This window comes from Phoca vitulina, unplaced genomic scaffold (assembly GCF_004348235.1).
Source record: "Phoca vitulina isolate PV1807 unplaced genomic scaffold, GSC_HSeal_1.0 scaffold82, whole genome shotgun sequence".
NCBI lineage: Eukaryota > Metazoa > Chordata > Mammalia > Carnivora > Phocidae > Phoca > Phoca vitulina.
Genome location: NW_022589785.1, coordinates 4,601,156 through 4,623,718, shown reverse-complemented (window position 1 = coordinate 4,623,718; position 22,563 = coordinate 4,601,156). Strand labels below are relative to the sequence as shown.

General features: G+C 49.2%; 1 protein-coding gene across 2 annotated transcripts; it reads left to right on the top strand.

The window, feature by feature from the left end:
* The first annotated feature begins 9,057 nt into the window (after positions 1–9,057).
* LOC116626017 (SEC14-like protein 4) lies at positions 9,058–22,182 on the top strand. Of its 2 annotated transcripts, none has more exons than XM_032395057.1 (12): positions 9,058–9,182; positions 11,126–11,201; positions 15,395–15,502; positions 15,748–15,807; positions 15,926–16,114; positions 17,536–17,631; positions 17,920–17,980; positions 19,138–19,221; positions 19,539–19,645; positions 19,723–19,862; positions 19,948–20,117; positions 21,264–22,182. In XM_032395057.1, exons 4-12 carry the CDS (start codon positions 15,751–15,753, stop codon positions 21,401–21,403), a joined length of 1,044 nt encoding a protein of 347 aa, XP_032250948.1. In that variant the 5' UTR covers positions 9,058–9,182; positions 11,126–11,201; positions 15,395–15,502; positions 15,748–15,750; the 3' UTR covers positions 21,404–22,182. The 2 variants fall into 2 exon arrangements, with proteins under 2 accessions (XP_032250948.1, XP_032250947.1); XM_032395056.1 differs by having other exon boundaries at positions 9,064–9,182; positions 15,395–15,438.
* Positions 22,183–22,563: the final 381 nt, after the last annotated feature.

Sequence of the window (22,563 nt, the reverse complement as noted above, 5' to 3'; positions counted from 1 at the left end):
AGCCCAATGCGGGGCTCGATCCCAGGACCCTGGGATCATGACCTGAGCCGAAAGCAGATGCTTAACCGACTAAGCCACCCAGGCGCCCCTAAATTTAAATATTTTAAAAATAACATTTGTGGGGTTCAGTTGGTAGAGCGTGTGACTCTCTGTCTTGGGGTCATGAGTTCAAGCCCTATGTTGGGTGTAGAATTTACTTAAAAACAAACGAACAAACAAATAAAAACAAAGTAACATTTGTGGATTCCTTTACCCCAAATATAAAAGTAACACACATGCAAAGAAATAAAATCCACAGGGCAATATGGGTTGGCCACACAGTCATGGAAAAATAAAAACTACATAAAGAACAGACGGGCTGACCGACTTTATAAAGTCAGACTTTATAAATAGGTGGGAAGGGGGTTGAAGAATTAACTGGCACCAGGGGCCACACACAATAACCAAGAAGGATGTGTCAATAGTATGTTCCAGGGACTCCTGGCTGGTTCAGTCGGTTAAGCATCCCACTCTTGGTTTCAGCTCAGGTCGAGATCTCAGGGTCATGAGATTGAGCCCCGCATCAGTCGCCATACTTAGCACAGAGTCTGCTTGAGATTCTTTCTCCCTCTCTCTCTGCCCCTCCTGCTCATGTTCTCTCTGTAAATTAAATAAATAAATCTTAAACAACAAATGTTGGCAGAAAGCAGAGAAAGGGGAACCCTCTTACACTGCTGGTGGGAATGCAAGCTGGTGCAGCCACTCTGGAAAACAGTATGGAGGTTCCTCAAGAAGCTAAAAAAAGAACTACCCCAGGACCTAGCAATTGCATTACTAGGTATTTACCCCAAAGATACAAATGTAGTGATCCGAAGGGGCACATGTACCCCAATGTTTATAGCAGCAATGTCCACAATAACCAAACTATAGGAAGATCCCAGATGTCCACTGACAGAGATGAATGGATAAAGAAGATGTGGTATATATACCCAGTGGAATATTACTCAGCCATCAGAAAAGATGAAATCTTGCCATTTGCAATGACGTGGATGGAACTAGAGGGTATTATGTTAAGCGAAATAAGTCAATCAGAGAAAGACAATTATCATATGATTTCACTCATACGTGGAATTTAAGAAACAAAACAGAGGAGCATAGAGGAAGGGAGGGAAAAATAAAACAAGACGTAATCAGAGAGGGAGACAAACCATAAGAGACTCTTAACCGTAGGAAACAAACTGAGGGCTGCTGGAGTGGAGGGGGTGGGGGGATGGGGTAACAGGGTGATGGGCATTAAGGAGGGCACGTGATGTAATGAGCACTGGGTGTTATATACAACTGATGAATCACTGACCTCTACCTCTGAAATCAATAATACACTATCAATAATCAATAGTATGTTTCCAAAACTGCTCTGTCCAATGCAGTGGTAATTGGCCACTATTTAAATTTAAATAACTAAAATTTAAAAATTCAGTTTTTCAGTTCATTTCAAGGGCTCAGTAGTCACATGGGGTTAGTGGCTGTGGACAAAGACTTTCTCCTTGACCAAATTCAGCATGGCTTCTAGCAGCTTGTGCCTGTGTCCCTAGGATAACCGGAACCCCCCTAAAATGCCCACTGAGGAAGCTTGTAATTATACATCCTTTCTCTGCCCCTTTGAGATGTAAATCATCTACCACTCAAAACTATCACCTCAAGGACCTGAAAGCCATCTCTTTGAAATGCAAACATTCAAGGACATGACTTTTGATCCTGCTCCCAGTTCTTGTGGGAGGATAAAAGCTTAACTTGGGGCAGTGAATGAGGGGCGATGCTTGCTCCAACTTGCACCACTCCTCTTGTTGTAAAAATACAGAATTTTGTCTGCCTTAACTAGTTCCCAGCTTTGTTTATCTTTGACACTACTAAATTAGCCAGTGTGGACATAGGACATGTGGAAAATCCTGTTGGGCAGTGCTTTATATTATGATGACATCATCAAATCTTCCCAAGAGGGGGCCACCTGAGCCAAACTGATCCTTCATCTTCTAGGAGAGGAAGCCTCCAAAGAGCTCAACCAATAAGGAGGAATATTAAAGAAGCAAATCAGACCAATGATTCATAATAACAGAAAAGCATAAAAAGACATTTTGGAGGAAGGAGGGGCATTTTAAGTTGTAAACAAACAAGCAAAACCTCTGTAAAAGGTGCGAACTTTAAGTCTTGTTGAAGTAACAAGTAAAGTTTATAGTCAATTCAGTCTGGCTTTAATCACCTTGGGAGAAAACCCCAGGTTCCATGCCCCCTGGTCCAGTAAATGGGCCCATAACTCAGAACTGTAATACCAAGAAGTATCTAGTGAAAATTTTACATTCAAATTACAACTCCAACAAAATAATAAAAGACTAATATTGAAACTCAGCAGAGATGTCTAAGTATAGAGTTGGAAGCCTGTGGGTAGACTACAGGAAGGTATGAAAGCAAGTATAGAAATAACCGATAAACACATTAAGTTCAAGTGGGATGTTTAGGAACAAGCCTTAGTATAATTGCAGTAATTTTGGGAATCATTGGATTTCTGTCTTTGCTGTTCAGAGTAATTTGAAGTGTTCAAAACTCTCCATTGGAATGAATTTGTAATTTACAGGTAGAATAACTCCCACAGACCAGGCACTGAACAACATTCAGGCTTCTGTATTCCCCAAGCAAGTTTGCCAACAGGGCCATGATCTGGGACAGAGGTGAGGCTCTGACGTGTCCCTGATCACTGTTGCTCTTCTGTTTCCTTTCCTACATCCACCATGAATTTATGCAATAGCCTCCTGACCAGTTTCCTGTTCTGAACATCTGCTGTCTAGGTCATTCTTCACCCCTGGCCCATGGTTTTCTTCCTGGCACAGGGGAAATCACATTGTTTCTGCCTCTAAAACTTTCAAAGGCTCCCCACCAATGACAGGGCATGGCCCAAAGTCCTTAGCATGGCCTGAAGTGCCTTCATGACCTGACCTCAATCTTTTTGAGGCGCCTGCCCTCACAGCCCCTCTCTCACCTCTATGAGTTTCTTCGGGTGGTTGCCTCTACCTAGAATATTTTTCTCCTGTTCCCACCTAGAGGCCCAGCTCAAAGACCGTCTCCTCTGGGGGATATCCCAGGACCCCCCTAATGCAGTGTTCTTGTTTATACCTTTACTAAAACACTCTATCTTCAGGGAGACAAGACAGGTGGTAGTTAAAGATCTAGGTCTTGGGTACAGACAGATAAGGGTTCAAACCCTAGCTCTGGGTCTTACCAGCCTCTCAATTGCTGCACATATAAATGAGTCCACTGGTACAATGGTGAGCGCAACATGGCCTGTGCCTTCCTTGGGCTGACAGTTAAGGGGGTGAGTCAAATAGTCGAACCAAGCTATGTCTAATGAGAACAACACTCTGGAATAGAGGAGCAGGGCTCTGTTTGAGCATTTAACTGGGGAATCAGAGGACTTGAGGCAGCACTAACGAGGCAGTGCAGAAGGAGGTAAGGTAAGATGTTCAAGTCAGAGAGAATAGCATGTGCAAAGGTCCTGTGGTAGGAGAGAACATTAGGGGGAGAGAGATTGCTCTATTCACTCCCTACTTGATGTTCTGTGTCTTGGGAAGGGTGGACCTCCTGGCTTTTGTGGCCCCAGACCCCTAACCCACATTTTTTCCTGGCCCCAGGTCTTTAGGGTAGTTGGTCAGGCTCCCTCTGCCCACCCCCCGCCCCAGGTCCTTGTGCCACCTCCCTTCCTAGAGTTAGAGAACAGAGGGGATGTGGCCACGCCAGGCCCCACCTTTTCCTGAGGTCACCCTGAATTGATGGTGAGAGCCAACAATCCTCCCCCAGCTGCCGTAAAGCCTAATATCCACCTCCCGGGCAGGCTCAGGCATGAGGCCACACCTGCCCTCGGCATCTGTGTCAGGTAGACACTCCCTCCCAATCCCTGCACCTAGGGTAACCCAAGCCCCATCCTTCATATGTGGAGGGACATCCAGTAGCATTTGTCCGGCTAAGACGTCTGCAGGATAGGACTGAATTAGCCATGATGTGGGGGCAGAGCAGGCAGGGGCTCTTGCGGAGACTGATCCCACTCCAACAATGGAGATGCCATTCACCCCCACAGAACTTCCTTCAGTTGGCAGGCTACAGGCTTGAATCAGGACCACAAGCAGACCACTTCTGGCCACTGAGAGATGGCTGGAGTTTCTGGAGCGCCCACGAGGTGGGAGGGAGAGGCAGTGCGCTGAGTGGGCAGGAGATACGGAATTAAGGTTACATACCATGACGATACCATCATTGTAGTTCAGCTTGTAGTCCCCCCATGGCTCAGGGGGACCAAGGGAATGAGCTTGGGAAGGCAGGGGTAGACAGGCCCACCATGGAAGAGGGGAGTTGTCTGTCCCTCAAAGCGCCGGTGCCCAGATGCTTAGACTGAAAGTCCTCCGTGCCCAGCCAGGGGCTGACCTTGAGGAGGTGGTGTCACCCTACAGGTTCAGAGGAAGGACATCTGAGTTGTGTCAGCATGACAGGACCTGAGGGTGACCTGGACGCAGGGAACTTGGCAGGTAAAAGGATATGGCATGGTGGTGAGTGCCTGGACCCCTCCCAGCCTGGCTGGGTTCTGACCCTGGCTTTGCTGCTTGCTGGCTCTGAGACCTCAGAGGCTCCTTGAGCTGTAGTTTCCTGGTCCCTAAGTGGGGTCATAATCGTGCCAATCTCAGAATGTGTCAGGAGGACTAAGTGAATGAACCCTGCATTGTCTAAGAAGGCAACTGCTAATCACCTATGGTAGTTTGCTGGGAGTGCCATAACAAAGTACCCCAAACTGAATGGCTTACACAACAAAATGTATTCTTTCACAGTTCTGGACACAAGAAGTCCAAGATCAAAGTATCGACAGGCTTGGTTCCTTCTATGGGAGGAGAATCTGCTCCCTGCCTCTCCTCTGGCTTCTGATGGGTTACTGACAATCTTTGGCATTTCTTCCCTCATGGAAGCATCACCTCAATCTCTGTCTTCCCCCTCACATGGTACTCTCCCCGTAGGCATGTCTGTATCTAAATGTCCCCTCTTCATAAGGACACCAGTCACTTTGGAATAGGGGCCCACCCTTCTCCAGTATGACTTCATCTGAACTAATTACATCTGTGATGACCCTGTTTCCAAGCAAGACCACATTCTGAGATACTGGGGATCAGGGCTTCAACATATGAATTTGGGAGGGGACACGATTCAACCCAAAATACCACATGTGGCTCATCGAGCATTTGAAATGTGGCTAGTCGGGATTGAAATGAAAGACTACATACTAAGCTGAAATACTAAATCACACTGGGTTTCAAAGACTTAGTACAGGGACGCCTGGGTGGCTCAGTTGGTTGAGCATCTGCATTTGGCTCAGGTCATGATCCCAGGGTCCTGGGATCGAGTCCCTCATCGGGCTCCTTGCTCAGTGGGGGGAGCCTGCTTCTCCCTCTGCCTGCTGCTCCCCCTGCTTGCGTTCTCTCTCTCTCTCTCTGACAAATAAATAAAATCTAAAAAAAAAAAGATTTAGTACAAAAAAAGAATGCAATATATCTCACTACTAATTTTTAACGAGATAATTAATTTATAACATTTATTAATCATATCGATTATGTGTCAAGATGATAACATTTTGGATACCCTGTGCTAAATAAAGCATAATCAGAATTAGGCTTTTTAAAATGTGGCTGGTGGAGAATTTAGAGTTACCTATGTGGCTTCCATTATCTCTTGGACAGTATTGAACTAATATTTACAAAGCCCTCAGAACAGGGCCTGGCCCATGGAAAATACCAGTAAGCACTTGATAAACAAAGCCTTCTCTTTGGAGGTGACTCGTTACCTGTGGCATTTTAAAAATATGACTTTTCCCACTTCTCAGAGACTGGGAAAAGTTGGGAGCACATTTCTTGCTTGGCCCTTCTTTTATTGTGTGGATTTTGTTTTATAGTCTGGAAGCATATGGCATATATAATGTGGTCTCATCTTTTCCAAATTGTTTCATGGCATTTTTTCTGTGTGGTTATAAACGCTTCATTAACCACATTAAGCACTGTGGCTTCCTGAAAAATTGTTTCCAATTTTCCTATTAACAATGCACGCCCCAACTTTAAGCTGAAAATCTTTTCTGTTAGTTAGGATTAAAAAAAGAAAGATTTATTTATTTTAGAGAGAGAGAGCCCCAGGAGGGAGGGGCAGAGGGAGAGGGAGAGGAAGTCCCAAGCAGATTCTGAGCTACGCAGGGAGCCCAACGTGGGGCTCAGTCTTGTGACCCTGAGATCATGACCTGAGCTGAAACCAAGAGTCAGTTGCTTAACAGACTGAGCCTCCCAGGCACCCCTGTTAGCATTTTTATTGGACAAAGTGGTAAAGTATTAAAGGATCCTAATGCATATTGTCAGGTAGTTTCCGAGAAAAGCTGAATCACTTTCCAGTCCTGCCAGCAATGTATAAATGTCTCCATTTCACCAACTTCTACCTTTATTATCGTATTATTAAAAAAGTTGTGTGTGAAAAAAAAGTTGTGGGTGTATGTGCGTGTATGCACATTTGTGTGTGTGCTCGTTATTTGGTTTGTTCTGTTTCTGTTTTGTTGCTGATTTGGCCGAGGGTTGGGGGGAAGGTATCTCATTGATTGTATACCCATTTCTTTGGTGACCTGGAGGTTGAGCATTTATCCACTAGATTATTTTCCCTGTGCATTTCCTCTTCTGATAATTAGTGTTTTGAGTCCTTTGTCCATTTCTTAGTGCCTTAGTATTTTTCTCATTAATTTACATGCATTCTTTATAAAGATACCAATTTTGTACATTTTATTTTTTACAAATTCACATTAGCAACTGCTGACTTAATTGTTTAACACATTTTTGTATTTTTATGTAATCAAATCAATTGATTGCGCCCTTTGTGATTTCTGTCATTGCTTTCAAGCAAAGACATGCCCTTCCAGAGACATGGTAAGTGTCAGTTTCACTTTCTTTTAGCTTTTTAAACTTTTTTTAAAAATTAAGATTTTAAATCCCTTTAGGACAGCACTGTCCAAATGAAATGCAATGCAAGGCACAAATGCGAGTCACATATGTCATTTAAAATCTTCTGGTAGCCACATTTTTAAGAAGTAAAAAGACTAGAGCACAGAGGATTTTAGTGAAAATAGTAGAACTATTCTGTATGATACCGTAGTGGTGAATACATGTCACACTATGTATTTGTCCAAACCCATAGAATGTACCACCAGAGGTGAACCCTAATGTAAACTATGGACTTTGGGTGATAATGACATGTCAGTGTAGGTTCATCAACTGTAACCAATGTCCCACTCTGGTGGAGGATGTCCACAGTGGGGGAGGCTGTGCGTATGGTGGGAGGAACACAGTATATGAGACCTCTCTATACTTTCACCTCAATTTTGCTGTGAATCTAAAACTGCCTTAGAAAATAAGCTTATTCATTTAAAAAATTCTAAAAGAGGGGCGCCTGGTTGACTCAGTTGGTTCTTCGGCTCAGGTCATGATCCCAGAGTCCTGGGATCGAGCCCCGCATTGGGCTCCCTGCTCAGCAGAGAGCCTGCTTCTCCCTCTCCTTCTGCCTGCCGCTCTGCCTGCTTGCTCTCTCTAGCTCTCTGTCAAATAAATAAATAAAATCTTTTAAAAAAATTCCTAAAAGTATGAAAAAGTAAAAAAGAAACTGACAAAATTGATTTTAATAATATATCTTATTTATTCTAACATATCAAAACAATTATTGCAACATGTAATCAGTCCAAGAAATTAATTAATGAAATATTTCATTTGGAGGTATTACGTCTTCGAAATTTGGCATGTATATCTCCATGAGTGCTAGTGACAAGCCACAGTCCCAATACTCAACAGCCACATGCGGTTCATGGCCACCAGATGGGTCTGCACAGGTCTGGAATTTGGTTCAACCCAGAGGGAGGGGCAGAGGGGGAAATGTTCTGATGGCCTGATTTATCTCCCCCTTCACCTTCACCTCCCACCTGCTCCTCTCTTGAAAATTCCTGCCCAGGGTGCCTGGGTGGCTCAGATGGTTAATTCTGCCTTCGGCTCAGGTCATGATCCCAGGGTCCTGGGATCGAGTCCCGCATCGGGCTCCCTGCTCAGCGGAGAGCCTCCTTCTCCCTCTGCCTCTCTCTCTTTCTCTCTCTGTCTCTTATGAATAAATAAAATCTTAAAAAAAAGAAAGAAAGAAAAGAAAATTCCTGCCTGGCCAACCTGTGTTTTCTCCCCTTTCTCAGTGACCTCTGCCGGGTTCCTGGATGCCGTCCTGGCCACCTGTGTCAGCCGCCCACCACCCATGGCCTCCTGACCCCTCCCCCACCCCACCCAGGGCTTCCAGCTACTGTTGCCACCTCCCATTCCCCTGCCTTCAGGCTGTAGATCCTACCCAGGGGCTCACCAGGGGGGGCCATCCCAGAATTTCCACCTCTGTAGCTCCCTACTCTGGTGAAAGTATCAATAATAATAGTAATTATGAAATAATATTCCTAACACTACACACCGACTGGGTGTGGCATGCCAGGCTAACCCTTGGTGGATCATCTTATCTAATCCTCCTGACCATCTTGGGGCTGGAACCATTTTGCACATAAAGGCTTCTATCAGCTAGTGAGCACAGACAGGGGACAGAGGTTGGGGCCCTTTGGGCAGAAACTCCTGGGGATCACCTAGAGGGTTGAGCCGGGTTTATGAAAATTTCGTCCATTTTGCTGGGAAAGAGGATCTAAGCGTGTTCCCTAGAACTTGCCCACATCTCCTTTACGCCCCCCTCCTTTCCCCTACCACGCAGGAACCTGTAGGAGCCCCTGGGATGAGGATGCCTGGAGGTAGCAACGCCTGCTGCCCTCCCCTCGAGTCCGTGCTCCGGGACCTCTCCGGAGCGGGTCGCCTCCCTGCCCGGGGTAGGGTGCCTCCTGGCCACCGCCCGCAAAGCACCGCGAGGGGAGGCAAGAACCCTTCGGGGCGGGGCAGGGCTGGCGCTGTCCCCTTTGGGGCGGGGCCAACATCTGCGCGCCGGATAAAACCAGGCGGCGGCTGCGAGGCCAGGTGGCGGCGGGCAGACTCCTGGCACGTCTGCACCCCGCGACCCCTGCGCCCGCGGGCACCATGAGCGGCCGAATCGGGGACTTGAGCCCCCAGCAGCAGGAGGCGTTGGCCAGGGTGAGGGGCTTGGGGGAGCAAGGGGGGAGGCTTGGGGAGCTGCCCGACGCTGCCCACCGGGGCTGAACCCCCATTGTTTGGATGGAAAAGAGACCCTTGAGGGTGTCTCTATCCAGCTCGCCCGCCACTGGGCACAGTGGTTGAGGCAGACATATAGGGGACACGGGACTTGAGCCCTTCTCTGGGCTACACTGGGGCGGAATCCTGCTTTCGGATCCTGCTCTCTCTCGGGACCACAGAGCCCTGGCCCTTGTTCCCTGGTTGTGGGGGTAGGGTGATGCTGCCATCCCTCTGGGCAGCCTTGGGCAGACAGACTAGCAGGTCTCCTGCTCTGATTGCAACATTTGTTTGTTTGGCTTCTCTTTGTGGTTTTTAGACTCCCCAGGGCCCAAGCCTTCTCCCTGTTGTCAATGTTTCCCTTAAAGGGGACTGGAGGTGGTTTGGTGATTTCAAGACAGTCCTTTAGGCTGCAGCTGAGAGTGTCATGCCCTGGGGAAAGGGGGGCATATTCAGGTCTTAGGGACCACAACGTTAATCTGATTTGGAGATGGCAGGGCCTGGAAACTGTGACTTCAGTTTAGGGGAAGGAGGTGACGGCCCTGGCTCACACTTTGGGCCCACGAACGGCAGGCTTTAGACTTGTGGAGAATGGCTCCGACCCTGGGGAGGGTCATCCAGGGAGGAATGAGGACCCCTGATGAAGGAGAGGGACCCTGAATGAGTTCTTAGTGAAGGAGAGAAGGGTCCCAGGTGAAGAATGGGGGGCCCTGGGTGAATTCCCAGGTATAGGAAGAGGTTCCAGGAGTAGAGGGTCCTGAGCTGAAGGAGGGGTCCCCAAGTGAAGGAGGAGAGGGAGTCCCCTGCTTAGCTCTCTCTCTCCCCACTGGCAAAGGCCTCAGGGGAGCCCCGGACACTAGGCTCATGGGAGGGACTGGACACCCGGCCTTTGGGGGTGAATTATGATGGAGATGCTTGTGGGTCAAAGAGCTTTAAACAATGTAAAAAGAGTTTATTCTTATTTTTTCCGTTATTTAAAAGAAATGAATGTTAGTTGTTTTAAAAACTAGGGAGAAAAAGGAAAGTAGGAAAAAGAAGTCACCCATGGTCCCAGAGGTCTAGACAACCACGCCTAGAAGCACTTCCTTCTAGGTTTTTCCTAAGCCTAGTTTCGACAACCTGTGGTCATGCAGCCAGAGGCTGCTTTCTCTATTTGGCATCATTGTTAAGTTAGGTTTTCCTTCAAGTTATTCCAGGCCCTTCCCAAACATGGAGCTCCATCCCAGGTCCCTGAGATTATGACCTGAGCCAAAGGCATACACTCAACTGACCAAGACACCCAGGCCCCCCGAACACATTCTTATTTTAAACATCATCTATAAAGCTAAAGGAGGTTTGGTGGATGGCTGTTAAGATAGCTTCCCATGGCTTTGCTAACATTGGCTTCTAATCCTAAAGTCCCATTCACAGGTTCCCCTGCAAACCCACCCCTCCAGGGCTTACTTTCAGCTCCCTTAGTCCCTGTGATGAGGAAACTGAGGCTGAGAGTGGTTAAGCAACTTGCTTCCAAATCTAGACCTTCAGGATACAATATCAAAGGCAAGGTTCTTAAATTGTTCTTGTTTGCCTGCATCCGATTCACCAGGGATCTTTGTCAAAATAGGGAAGGCAGGGCCCCCCCCTCAGACCTATAGAATGAGGATCTTGGGGAGGCAGAGAGCCCCCAAAGTTTGAGAAGGACCCAACTCTTCCTGCCATGGTGGGCTGAGGGGTGCTCCATTTCCAGGTGGCAAAAAGGTCGAGGCAGCCACTGCTCTCTCTGTGGTCCCCAGCCTGCAGAGTCCCTGGGCAGGACTGACTGACAGACTGAGTTCGGGAAGGGTCGGGGTGGTGTTGGGAACCCAGGGGTCATGGGAGCCCCTCTGACCTTTGTATCTCCCCCTCAGTTCCGGGACAACCTCCAGGACCTGCTGCCCGCCCTGCCCAATGCTGATGAGTACTTCCTCCTGCGCTGGCTCCGAGGTGAGACTGGCGGGGTTGGGGGTGCCGAGAGGGAGAGAGGGAAGGAGGGTTTCAGGAAAGTGGGTGGGACTTCCAGAGAAAATACTATAGAGTGGGGAACATAGGCTTTGGAATCACCCTGCTTTGGGCTAGAATCTGAACTCCCCTCCAAATTAGCATGGCACAAAAACCCCATTGAGCCTCAGTTTCTTCATCTGTAAAGTGGGATGGGGCCACCTCCCCAAGGATTGCTGTGAGCATTAAATGAGAGGGTGTACGCTTGGCACTGGGTGGGCATATGGTGGGAGGTGAACTTCACACCTGGGAAGTTCTCAGGATGACTGGCTTGGCTGGGCCTTGAGTCAGATAGCCCCAGATATACTCTTCAGGACTTGCGTACGGGTCTATCTCCAGTTCCTTGAAGGCAGGGTTGTGTCATCCCCTGAGGGAACCTGGCCACTGAGCAGGTGCCCAGCAAACACTTCAGGAAGTGGATGCAATTAAAGGTAGAGAAGGAGTTTCTTCCAAGGATTGTCACAGGAGTGTAAAATTAGAATAACAGAAACCTAGGGGGAGAATTCATTCCAATTCAACACACCCCATGGAAAGGATTTTGAACTTGAACCAAGAGAGAAGTCAGAAGCCAGGCTGGAAAGTGCACGCGCAGTGGGGTGATAATGCCGTCCTTGGAATCCGGCAAGCCTGTGATTGAATCCCAGCTCCGCTGTGTGCTAGCAGTGTGCCTCTGGCAATCACTCATTGTCTCTCAGCCTCACTTTTCTCCTCTGGGTAATGGGTATAATACTGGTCCCCCACCTTCAAGATGCTGTGAGTCTGACATGAGGTCATGGGCGTGCACAGCGCCTACACAGAGGAAGCTCACCCTTCTGTTCTGTTTGTTCTATTTGGTTATGTTTTTTAATTATTATTTTCTACAAACTTTATTTTTTAGAATGGCTTTAGATTTACAGAGCACTGTGAAGATAATACAGGCAATCCGCACATATACTGCACCCAGTTTCCCCTATCATGAACATTTTTCATTCTTATGGTACGTCTATTCATGAACCAACACTGATATGTGGTTATTAACTAAAATCCCCACTTTGTTTAGATCTCCTTAGTTTTTCTATTCCAGGATCCCATCCAGGATGCCACATGACATTTAGTCATCATCTCCCTAGGCTCTCTTGGCTGTGGCAGCTTCTATTCTGTTTTCAACAAGTTATGTCCATGTCATTTTCCTGGGCTAAAGAAGGAGTGAGGACAGTAGATTTCTTGAAGCCCCTTGATACCGCATCAGACCTCTCTCCTCCTTTGGAGTCTTTCTGGGTTTAAAAACCAACTTTTCAGGTCCCTGGTGTGTCGTTGAGAAAAGAGTGAAGTCACAGACACTGTAGGGTGCTGGGTCACGGGAAGGGAGAAGGATCTAAGGTTGGGAGAGAGGGGACAGGGTGTCCTGATGCCTCCCAGTTTCTGCTGAGGCAGACGGGCTGACATGGCCCCGTCCCCTTCAACTTTACCTCCGTAGCCACCCTGCCTGCCTCACTAGCCCAACACCTGGGCAACAGGGAGGGAGGTCTCTGGGGCTGAACTTGGAGTCTCCCCGCTCAGGCCAGATGCAGAGGGGGCCCCCCCGACTTCAAGTCACTTCACTTTGTTTTCTTTATCTCCATCTCACGATTGTGTCCATCTCTCCCACTCGGATGCCGGCTCCGTGCCGGCAGGGTCCGCGCCTGCCCCATACTTCCAGCCGGGCACATAATAGGTGCTACTAAAAAAACTATGAGTCCATCAACAGTCCCCAGACCACTTTCTATAGAACAAGAAACCAACCTGGTTCTCAGTAGGAAATCTCCTAGACATCACAGAGATTTTTTTAGAAACCAATAAAAGAACATTATAGACAATTATGCACAAATTTGAAAATATCAATGAAATCAGTGCATTCCTTATAATACACATATAAGGCCAAAATCCAGCAAGAAGAAAATAGAAAGCCCCAACAGACCAATAAATACTAAAGACATATAAATGGTACTAAAAAGCTTCCCTCCTTCCAGAACTCAAACTCCAATGGCTTTACAGACGAATTTTCCCAAAGTTTTAAGATTAGCTGATACCTGCTTTTATAAATTGTTGTAGTTGCTTTAAAATATGTTTAAAAAGTGAAAGTTACTTTATGAGGCTTGGGTTAGTCTGATTCCAAAATGAGATCAGGACAATAAAAGAAAATTCTGGGCTTGTTTCACTTGTTAATGTAGATGTAAGGAAGTCTAAGGGAAACACTACATAATAGAATCCAATAAGGTATTAAAATTACACAGCACGATCAGCGGGAGTTTATCTTAGGTATGCAGGAAGAATTCAACATCAGACAATCTATCAGTGTCATTGAACACATTAATAGAATTAAAAATGAGAAATTATATGGCTGTCTTAATGCAGGAAAAGCATTTGAAAAGGCTCAAATCCTATTCATAAGACAAAAACAAAATGAAAGGGGTGCCTGGGTGGCTCAGTCATTAAGCGTCTGCCTTCCACTCGGGTCATGATCCCAGGGTCCTGGGATCCAGCCCCACATCGGGCTCCCTGCTTGGCGGGAAGCCTGCTTCTCCCTCTCCCACTCCCCCTGCTTGTGTTCCCTCTCTCGCTGTCTCTCTCTCTCTGTCAAATAAATAAATAAATAAAATAATAAAAAATAAAAAATAGAAGTTTTACCAAACTAGAAATAGAAGGGGATTTCCTTGGCTTGGCTTGGTAATGGTTATTCAGCAAAGATCTTACAATATACGTTGCGAGTTAAGAAGAAGTTTTAGGGGGCGCCTGGGTGGCTCAGTCACTTAAGCATCTACCTTTGGCTCAGGTCATGATCTCAGGGTCCTGGGATCGAGCCCCACATCGGGTTCCCTGCTCAGCGGGGAGCTTGGTTCTCCCTCTCCCTCTGCTGCTCCCCCTGCTCATGCTCTCTCTCTCAAATAAAAAAGTAAAATCTTAAAAAAAAAAAAAAAAAAGAAGTTTTAGATGCATTTTCTTTAAAATCGGGAACAAGAAAGGGATGATGTTAAGCAACATCATAGTTTAAACAGAACTAGAGACCCTTGCCAATATTATAAGGAAAAAAAAGTAATCTAGTCTATAAAGACTAGAAGGGGTTCATTTTTAAAATAAAGCATCACATTTTCAATTAAAGTGAATTTATTTCTTCAAAATAAGTAATCACAACAATAGTTAACCATTTACTGAGAAATTCCTGGGAGCCAGGTAATGTGTCAAGCATTTTACGTGCTTTATCTCATGTCATCCTTTGAATAACTGAAGAATATATTATTCCTATTTAACAGATTAAAAAACCAAGACTTAGAGAAGGTAGGTGAGTTGCTCAAAGTTGCACAGCAAATAAAAGGACAAAACTAGAATTTAAACCCAAGTCTGTTTGATTCCAAAGCCTATGCTCCTCACTACCCCTAACACCAAGAGGGTCTGTGCCCCCTTGGGGACATCAAATATTACAGGCCAGATCGGCCTCTGGAATGAACAGTTTATTTTTATTTTTTAAAAGATTTTATTTATTTATTTGACAGAGAGAGAGATAGCAAGAGAAGGAATACAAATGGGGGAGTGGGAGAGGGAGAAGCAGGCTTCCCTCAGGGCAGGGAGCCCGATGCGGGGCTCGATCCCAGAACTCCGGGATCATGACCTGAGCAGAAGGCAGATGCTTAAAGACTGAGCCACCCAGGCACCCCTGGAATGAACAATTTAAAAAGACTTGGATACTGAAATCAAGGGCTTCCAAAGTCTTCTAGAGGATTAAGGATTCTTGCTTTTTAAAAAATGTCCAGGGGCGCCTGGGTGGCTCAGTCGGTTGAGTGGCCAGCTCTTGATTTTGGCTCAGGTCATGATCTCAGGGTCTTGAGATTGAGCCCCGAGTGGGGCTCTGCACTCAGCAGGGAGTTGGCTTGAGATTCTCTCTCTCTCACTCTCCCTTTGCCCCACCCCTCTGTGCTCCCTCTCTCTCTTTCTCTCTCCAAAATAAATAAATAAAAATTTCTTAAAAAGGAAAAATGAAATGATAAAAAAATGTCCAGACCCCCAATGTATTCTCGGGGCATCATGGAAGATTCAGGCACCCTCGTATTTCCTCATGAGTTTTCAGAGAACTGCAAGTTAAAGATCTAGCCTCAAGCCTCCTCTTACTTTGGCTCTTTTTGCAGCTCGGAAATTTGACCTGCAGAAATCTGAGGACATGCTCCGGAAGGTGAGGCCCCATTCTCAGGAGTGTCCTGCCTCCCACATTGTACCCCAGGGATCCGTGACAAAGAGTAAGAACTCTTGGCCTGTCCTGTTCTCCTGTGTTTCCTCCCTCCTCCTTGGATCCCTTTCTGCATCAGACCTGGGTCCCCCGCAGCCCTCCTGGCATTGCCACTTCTAGTTCTAGGTCAGAAGAGCCTGCGGGTGCTCTGGCAGGGTCTTGGGGGCTGTAGGCAGAGGGACCTGGCCCGATGCCCCCAGGTGCCTTCAAGGTCTTTGTGGTAGGCAGTCTTCAGGTCCTGCCATTTCTCCACAGCACATGGAGTTCCGGAAGCAACAGGACCTGGACAATATCCTCTCGTGGCAACCCTCAGAGGTGAGCCCCATGCAGCATCCCCCACAGACCATCAGATGCCCTTCATACGTGCCCCCAACATCCAGCCATCTGATGGCTGATAGGCTGTTTTGAGTCAGGACTTCATCCCCGTGCCCAGGTGATCCAGCTGTACGACTCCGGTGGTCTGAGTGGCTATGACTACGAAGGCTGCCCCGTGTGGTTCGACATCATTGGGACCCTTGACCCCAAGGGTCTTCTCCTGTCAGCCTCCCAGCAGGAGCTGATCCGGAAGCGCATCAGGGTCTGTGAGCTGCTTCTGCGGGAGTGTGAGCTGCAGAGTCAGAAAGTACGTGACTGGGTCCAGGATGGGAAGCGCACTGTGGGCCCGATCTGTCTAAAGGGTGGCACCAAGGTGGCGACCAGGTGGGAAAGGCATGCTGCCTCCGCTTCTCCCCAGGCCTCAGCACTCTGGGCTTTGGTGGGACGTGGCTTCTGCAGTCACCCATCTCTGAGCATCTAGCATGTGTGTGATACTCTCTGCCGGTGAGGGCCAAGGATCACCAAATCCCTTTCCTCTCTGACCTTGGGTGAGATGTTGACCTTGGGTTCAGTTAACGCTCTGGCTCTGTTCCCCGGGAACCCTGGGAACAGTGGATGGTCAGCTTGCTTATGGAAAAGATGTCCCCAGTTGGACACTGCACAACCATAACCTGATGGGGGAGCCATCGCTGTTGGCTTCCCTGAGAGCAGTGACTTGAAACTTGGCACATCCGTCGTGTGTCCCCAGAAGCTAATATGGAATTGCTACCAAAAAAAATATGGAGTTCTGTGGGGCATAGGCTTTCCAAGCCAGGAGGGACCCACACCCATCTCTACAGATCTTCTCTTTGCTCTGACTCTGTGTTTCCTGGCCCATACCCTTCAGCATGAATCTATTGCCAAGTGTGGTCTGTTGGTTTTGTGAATCTAAGTGTCTCCATGAGTCTAAGAAGACCTCTGGGGGGAGGGGGAGCTCTTGTGTCACTTTAGGATGACCTGCTTGATGGCGAGGACAGGGCCTGCGTCCCCAGTGTCTGTCACGGTGCTGGACACCAAATAGACCCTTGGCCCAGAGATTTGTGGCAAGCGTGAGAGACGTGCAAACAGTGCCTGGTCCGAATAGATGTGTGTGTCTCGAACAAGATGGCTGATTTTATGGGGTCACAACAGGGTCTTCTACTTCGTGTACATTTCCAATCAGAGCTGGTAATTGTGGTGATGACGATACCAGTAATAACATCTGCTGACATTTACCAGGGGCCAGCTCGTGTCAGGCACTGGGCTCTTTGTGACTCATCTCACTGAATCCTCCGGGAAATTCTGTCAGAACCTGGAATTATCCCCATTTCACAGAGGGAGAAAATAAGGCTCAGAGCGGTTAAAACCCCACCAAGGCCGCACAGCCTGCCACAGCCTGCCACACCGCCGGACCCAGACGCTGACTGACACAGCGTACCGTTGTCCAGGGAGATGCCCGACGGGCAACGAGTGAGGTCTTCAGTGCCGCAGTTAACTAATTCCGGCCAATCGTGTTGAGCAAACAGTGTGATAAGGGGCCACTGTGCCGGGGCTCAGATGCAGCATCTTCTTAGACCCTAGGTGGGCTCGATCTGTTTGGAAGACCCTGTGGGCAGTTGGGGGTGGGGGTAGCAGGAAGGTGGGAGCAGTGCAGGGTCTCCCCGCGCCGGAGTTGTTGTGTGACATCTATCATTGTCCTGTCCCATGTAGCTGGGCAGGAAGATTGAGACGGTGCTGATGGTGTTTGACATGGAGGGGCTCAGCCTGAAACACCTGTGGAAGCCAGCTGTCGAGGTCTACCAGCAGGTGAGGTAGGCGGCTGGCTGGAGGCCAATAGGGAGCCACTTCTGGTCCATGGAGGAGGATCACCCTCCCCCAGGGGCCCCCAGAGCAGCCAGTGAAGCTGGCCTGCAGTCCCCCCCACCTCCAAGGAGAAAGAGGAACAAGAGTATCACAGGGGATGAAGTGCATCTCATGGGGAAGGTGGATGGCCAGGGGGTGGCAGGGGCTCTTGTCTCAGCAGCATTAAAGGCCACCAAATCCAGGCATAGAATGTGTTGAAGCATGACCTTGACCAGACCCGTCTTGCCACAGTTTTTTGCCATCCTGGAAGCAAATTATCCTGAGACGCTGAAGAATTTAATTGTCATTCGAGGTGAGCCCGTGATGGGGATGACCGCTTGGGGGAGGAGGAGTGGGGAATGGGGGGATCAGTGGGTAAATCACCCAGTGTAGGACTTCTCAAACCATCCTTTGTGAAGATCAGGGTTTTTTTGTTTGTTTTTTGTTTTTTCAGTCAGTCCTTCATAGACAGATACTTTTGGAATATACAAAATCTGCTCTGGTATGTTGCAGCAAATGTCAAATAAGTTATAAGTTTCTAAAAGTGATCTGTTACTTTTTTTACTTTACTTTTCTACTGGCTGATAGACATGTTTTGAGAGGAAATGGTCCCTGTCTGTGACGGTGGTACAGTGAAGGGAACACCATGTGTGCTCTGGGGTCAGATGATCTGCTTTCCAGTCTAACTAGCTCTGTGATTGTGAGCAAGTCTACGTAACCTTACTAAGCCTCAGTTTTCCCCGTCTGTAAAATAGGAATGCAGTGACACCTTCCCTATAAGACCGCCATGAGGTTAAATGAGACAGTCTGTGGAGGAAGAGCCCACAGAAAGCACCCAGTCAGTGTGAGCAATTCAGGTGGGACGTGAGGTCTAATACAGATGCCCCATCTACTTGCACCCAAGAAAATTCCAAGACAACTTGGGAAACCTGTGAGTGTAGACAAGAAGAGGCACCATAGGGGCGCCTGGGTGGCTCAGTCGGTTAAGCGTCTGCCTTCGGCTCAGGTCATGATCCCAGAGTCCTGGGGTCGAGCCCCACGTCGGGCTCCCTGCTCAGTGGAGAGCTTGCTTCTCCCTCTCCTCTGCCTGCCTCTCTGCCTACTTGTGCTCTCTCTCTCTCTGTGTCAAATAAATAAATAAAATCCTAAAAAAAAAAAAAAAAAAAAGAAGAAGCACCATAAGGAAATCCACATTACTGACACCCTACAACGAGGTGGGGGGGCAACCATTTATTGAGAGCCAGGAGCTGTGCCAAGTGTTATGCATACATTGTTTAATTTATCTCCGTTTTATAGTTAACAACACTAAGACTCAGAGAGGGTGAGTAAATCCTTCCAGCTGAAGGTCACACAGCAGGAAGTAGCAGAATCTAGATCTGTCCAACTCTTGTCCAGCCCAGGCCCCTGGCCATGACTATACCTCCAAGTCCTCCCTAAGCCAGCTTCCCAAAGGAATTTCATGTGTTTCAGCCCCTAAGCTGTTCCCCGTGGCCTTTAACTTGGTCAAGTTGTTCATGAGTGAGGAAACGCAAAGGAAGATAGTGATTCTCGGAGGTGAGTGACTTGGTTTCCTGGCTGGGCCCATCTCTGCCTGGGCAAGTAGAGGTCAACGTGAAAGTCCCCATTTCTCCCTGGCTCATCCTCTTTACTCAGGCACTGACCTTGGCCTGACCCCCACTGGTCTTTGCACACTCTGACAATGCTTCGGGCCCTAGACCCCAGCCTGGGTGGCCACATAAAGCATTTGGGTGCTTTCAGGAGTAGGTGCTCAAGGGAGCAAGCCAAAGACATATCAGGTTTCCTCCCTGGGCGTGGCTTCTCTGCTCTCTGTTAAGCCCCCCCCACCGCCCCCCGAAACCTTGTTCCCATAGGCAACTGGAAGCAGGAGCTGCCCAAGTTCATCAGCCCGGACCAGCTGCCCGTGGAGTTTGGGGGGACCATGACTGACCCTGATGGCAACCCCAAGTGCCTGACCAAGGTACAGGGTGCCCAGAGGAGTAGGAGGGAGGGGTGATGACCATGGTGTAGTGCTCGCTCACCAGCCCTCACCCACAGATCAAATACGGGGGCAACGTGCCCAAGAACTACTACCTGCGCAACCAGGTGAGGATGAATTATGAGCACACGGTGACCGTGGCCCGAGGCTCCTTCGTGCAGGTGGAGAACGAAATCCTGTTCCCGGGCTGTGTGCTCAGGTAGGCGGCCACGGCAGCCCTGGGCACAGCCAGGAGGGGCCTGCAGCCCAAGCAGGTGGCATCAGTGGGGCCTTGTCTCCTGCAGGTGGCAGTTCGCATCAGAAGGGGCAGACATCGGCTTTGGGGTTTTCCTGAAGACCAAGATGAGCGAGAGGCAGCGGGCAGGGGAGCTGGTGGAGGTGCTGCCCATCCAGCGCTACAAAGCCCACGTGGTCCCTGAGGACGGGAGCCTCACCTGCCTCAAGGCCGGCATCTGTAAGAGCTGTAGGATTCCCTGGAGTCGTTTTCCTCCTTATGGCAGAGAAATGAGCTGATAACATCTTGCCAGGCTGTCCTGCTTGCCCTCTATTTCCAGCTCTCAGGGAGGGTGTGGGGGTCTATGCGAGCTACTAGATCCCGTGGTGGCCAGGGGAATTGGCTTCAGGACGTTAGATCTGGTGAGTGGCCCCTGGATATGCGTACAAGGGCAGAGAGGCATTTTAGAGAGTGGAATTCACAGCCCAAAGCCATGGACTCAGCTCCTGGGAAGCCCTTACACAGCACTCAACAGGCTGAGGGACAGGTAAGTAAACAGCCATGGGCTACCCTTCGGGGGTCCCCGGCTGCCCAGGTGCATAGGCAGTCCCCCTGTGGGAATCCCAAAGAGATGATTCTTCCATGTGTTTATCCTTCATTCTCAGGCCACCCAAGCCAGATACAGTTAGGTCAGTCTTAGCAGAAGCAATGTTCCCCAGGAGCAGCACTGACCTTCCGCCTCTGTCGGGAACAGAGCCAGGAGAAGGGGAACCCAGGGTTGAGGAGCACGAGTTTTACTAATGCTTTGGTTAATCCATATCTAGTTCACCTTTGTGGAGAGGGAGAATTAGAAGGGTGGAGACCGAGAAATCTGGATGACTCATCACATCCCAGAGTTCACTTTGCACCTTCGCATCTAAGGAAATGCCTTCTTTAAAAGGCATGATGGGAAAGTGGCTTATGGAGCTCAGCCTTCTCCTACGGGGAGAGCAGAGCTCCTCTCTCGGTTGGAGCATCAGGATAAGGGAATCCTAGTCCCTCCCTTCCCTTGCTCTGTACTCAACAGAAAGTCCTCTCAACCTCTGTAGGCCTCAGCTTCCTCATCCTTAAAATGGGGATGATAGTTCCTTCCGTGGGGCTACTTTGAGGATTTGGAGAGCTGGGAGCGCAGATGGGACACCTGGCACATAGAAGGGGCTGGTGCATGCCCGTGGTTATTATTCCTTTAGTTAGCACAAGGAGATGGCTTGAGCAGTGGGCACTGGGGGGGGGAGGGGCAGTGGCTGACCCTCCAGCACCACCCACAGTCCTGGGCCCATTGCCAAGGGCACCAGGTGTGCAGATATGTCAGGCTGGTTTTGAGGGACGACTTCTCCACCCTTGCAGATGTCCTGCGCTTCGACAACACCTACAGCCTGATGCACACCAAGAAGGTCAGCTACACTGTGGAGGTGCTGCTCCCAGACAAGGCCTCCGAGGAGAAGATTCAAGGTTTCGAGGCGAGGAGACCATCCCCAGCGCAGTGAAGACCCCGGCTGCCTCTGGGCCTGGGCTCTTCAAGCCCTTAGCAGTCCCCTCCCTGTCCCTTGCCCTCCCAGGTGGGGTGGTGTTTGGAGGAGCCACCACCCTGTGTCACCATCTCAGCTCCTTGTGGGGCCCACCAGGCACAGGGACAGAGCAGGAGGGGGGACATCCAGTGCATGGCCACACTGGGGATTCAGACAGACACCTGATCCCGTGTTTGCAGAGACTGAGGATGAGCCAGGGTCCACCAAGGAAGTGTCCCGCCCACAGAAGCTTCTGTCACTCCTGACAAAGTCCACCAGTCCCGGGACTCACCCACACCTAGTGATCTGGTCTGGGGGTGTGTGCATGAGCCCCAGGCCATGCAGGGAGCATAGCGTCAAGTCTGAAGAGCAGAGGAGGCCCCATCTCTGCACGTGGGGGCTCAGCAGGGGTGGACAGGGCCAGCTGGACGTGGCCGGGTGGAAAAATGGGGCCAGCTGGATGGTAGAACTGAGGGTCTTGGTTCTGGGAGGGCACCAGGGCCCTTTGGAGCTGTCCTCCTGCCTTTGGAGGGAAGATCAGAAACGGAGCATGAGGCCCAGCAGGGATAACCGTCGGGAGGAAAAGCCATGCTCGGTCACACAGAGCTACCTGGGTGAAGACCGGGTCTCTCGGAATTCTCAGCGACCCCGGCCTCCCCCTCCCCACCTGCCGTGATCCAGCTGACATTCAGCTTGGGTTCTTTCTGGCTCTGAGTAAGGACCAGGACTGTAGCAGAGCTGGAGTGAAGTGGAACATGCTGGAATAAAGTAGAACGAGCTGGGGTGGAGCTGTCATCCCAGTGTGCTTATCCTAGACTCTGATTTTCTTCTTGGAGAACCATCTAGCTTTTCCTCCATCTTTGTGTCTCACTAGAGGGACAGCTAAATGTTGGCTGCCAACTCCCCACCACCCCACCCCAAATGCAACTCAGTAGCTGGCCGGTAATGGCTTCTGTTTCCCAAAGACTGGCTCTCCTGGTGCCCACAGCCCACAGCCAGGACCAGCGTCCGCTCTGCTAGATGAGCTGCCCCCAACAGAGCAGACCTGGCCCAGAATGAGCCAGTGCAGCTGCTCAGTGGTCAGATGTCCCTGTGAGAGGGGTCCTTGGTGCAAAGCATTAGCATCCTGGCCGCCAAGA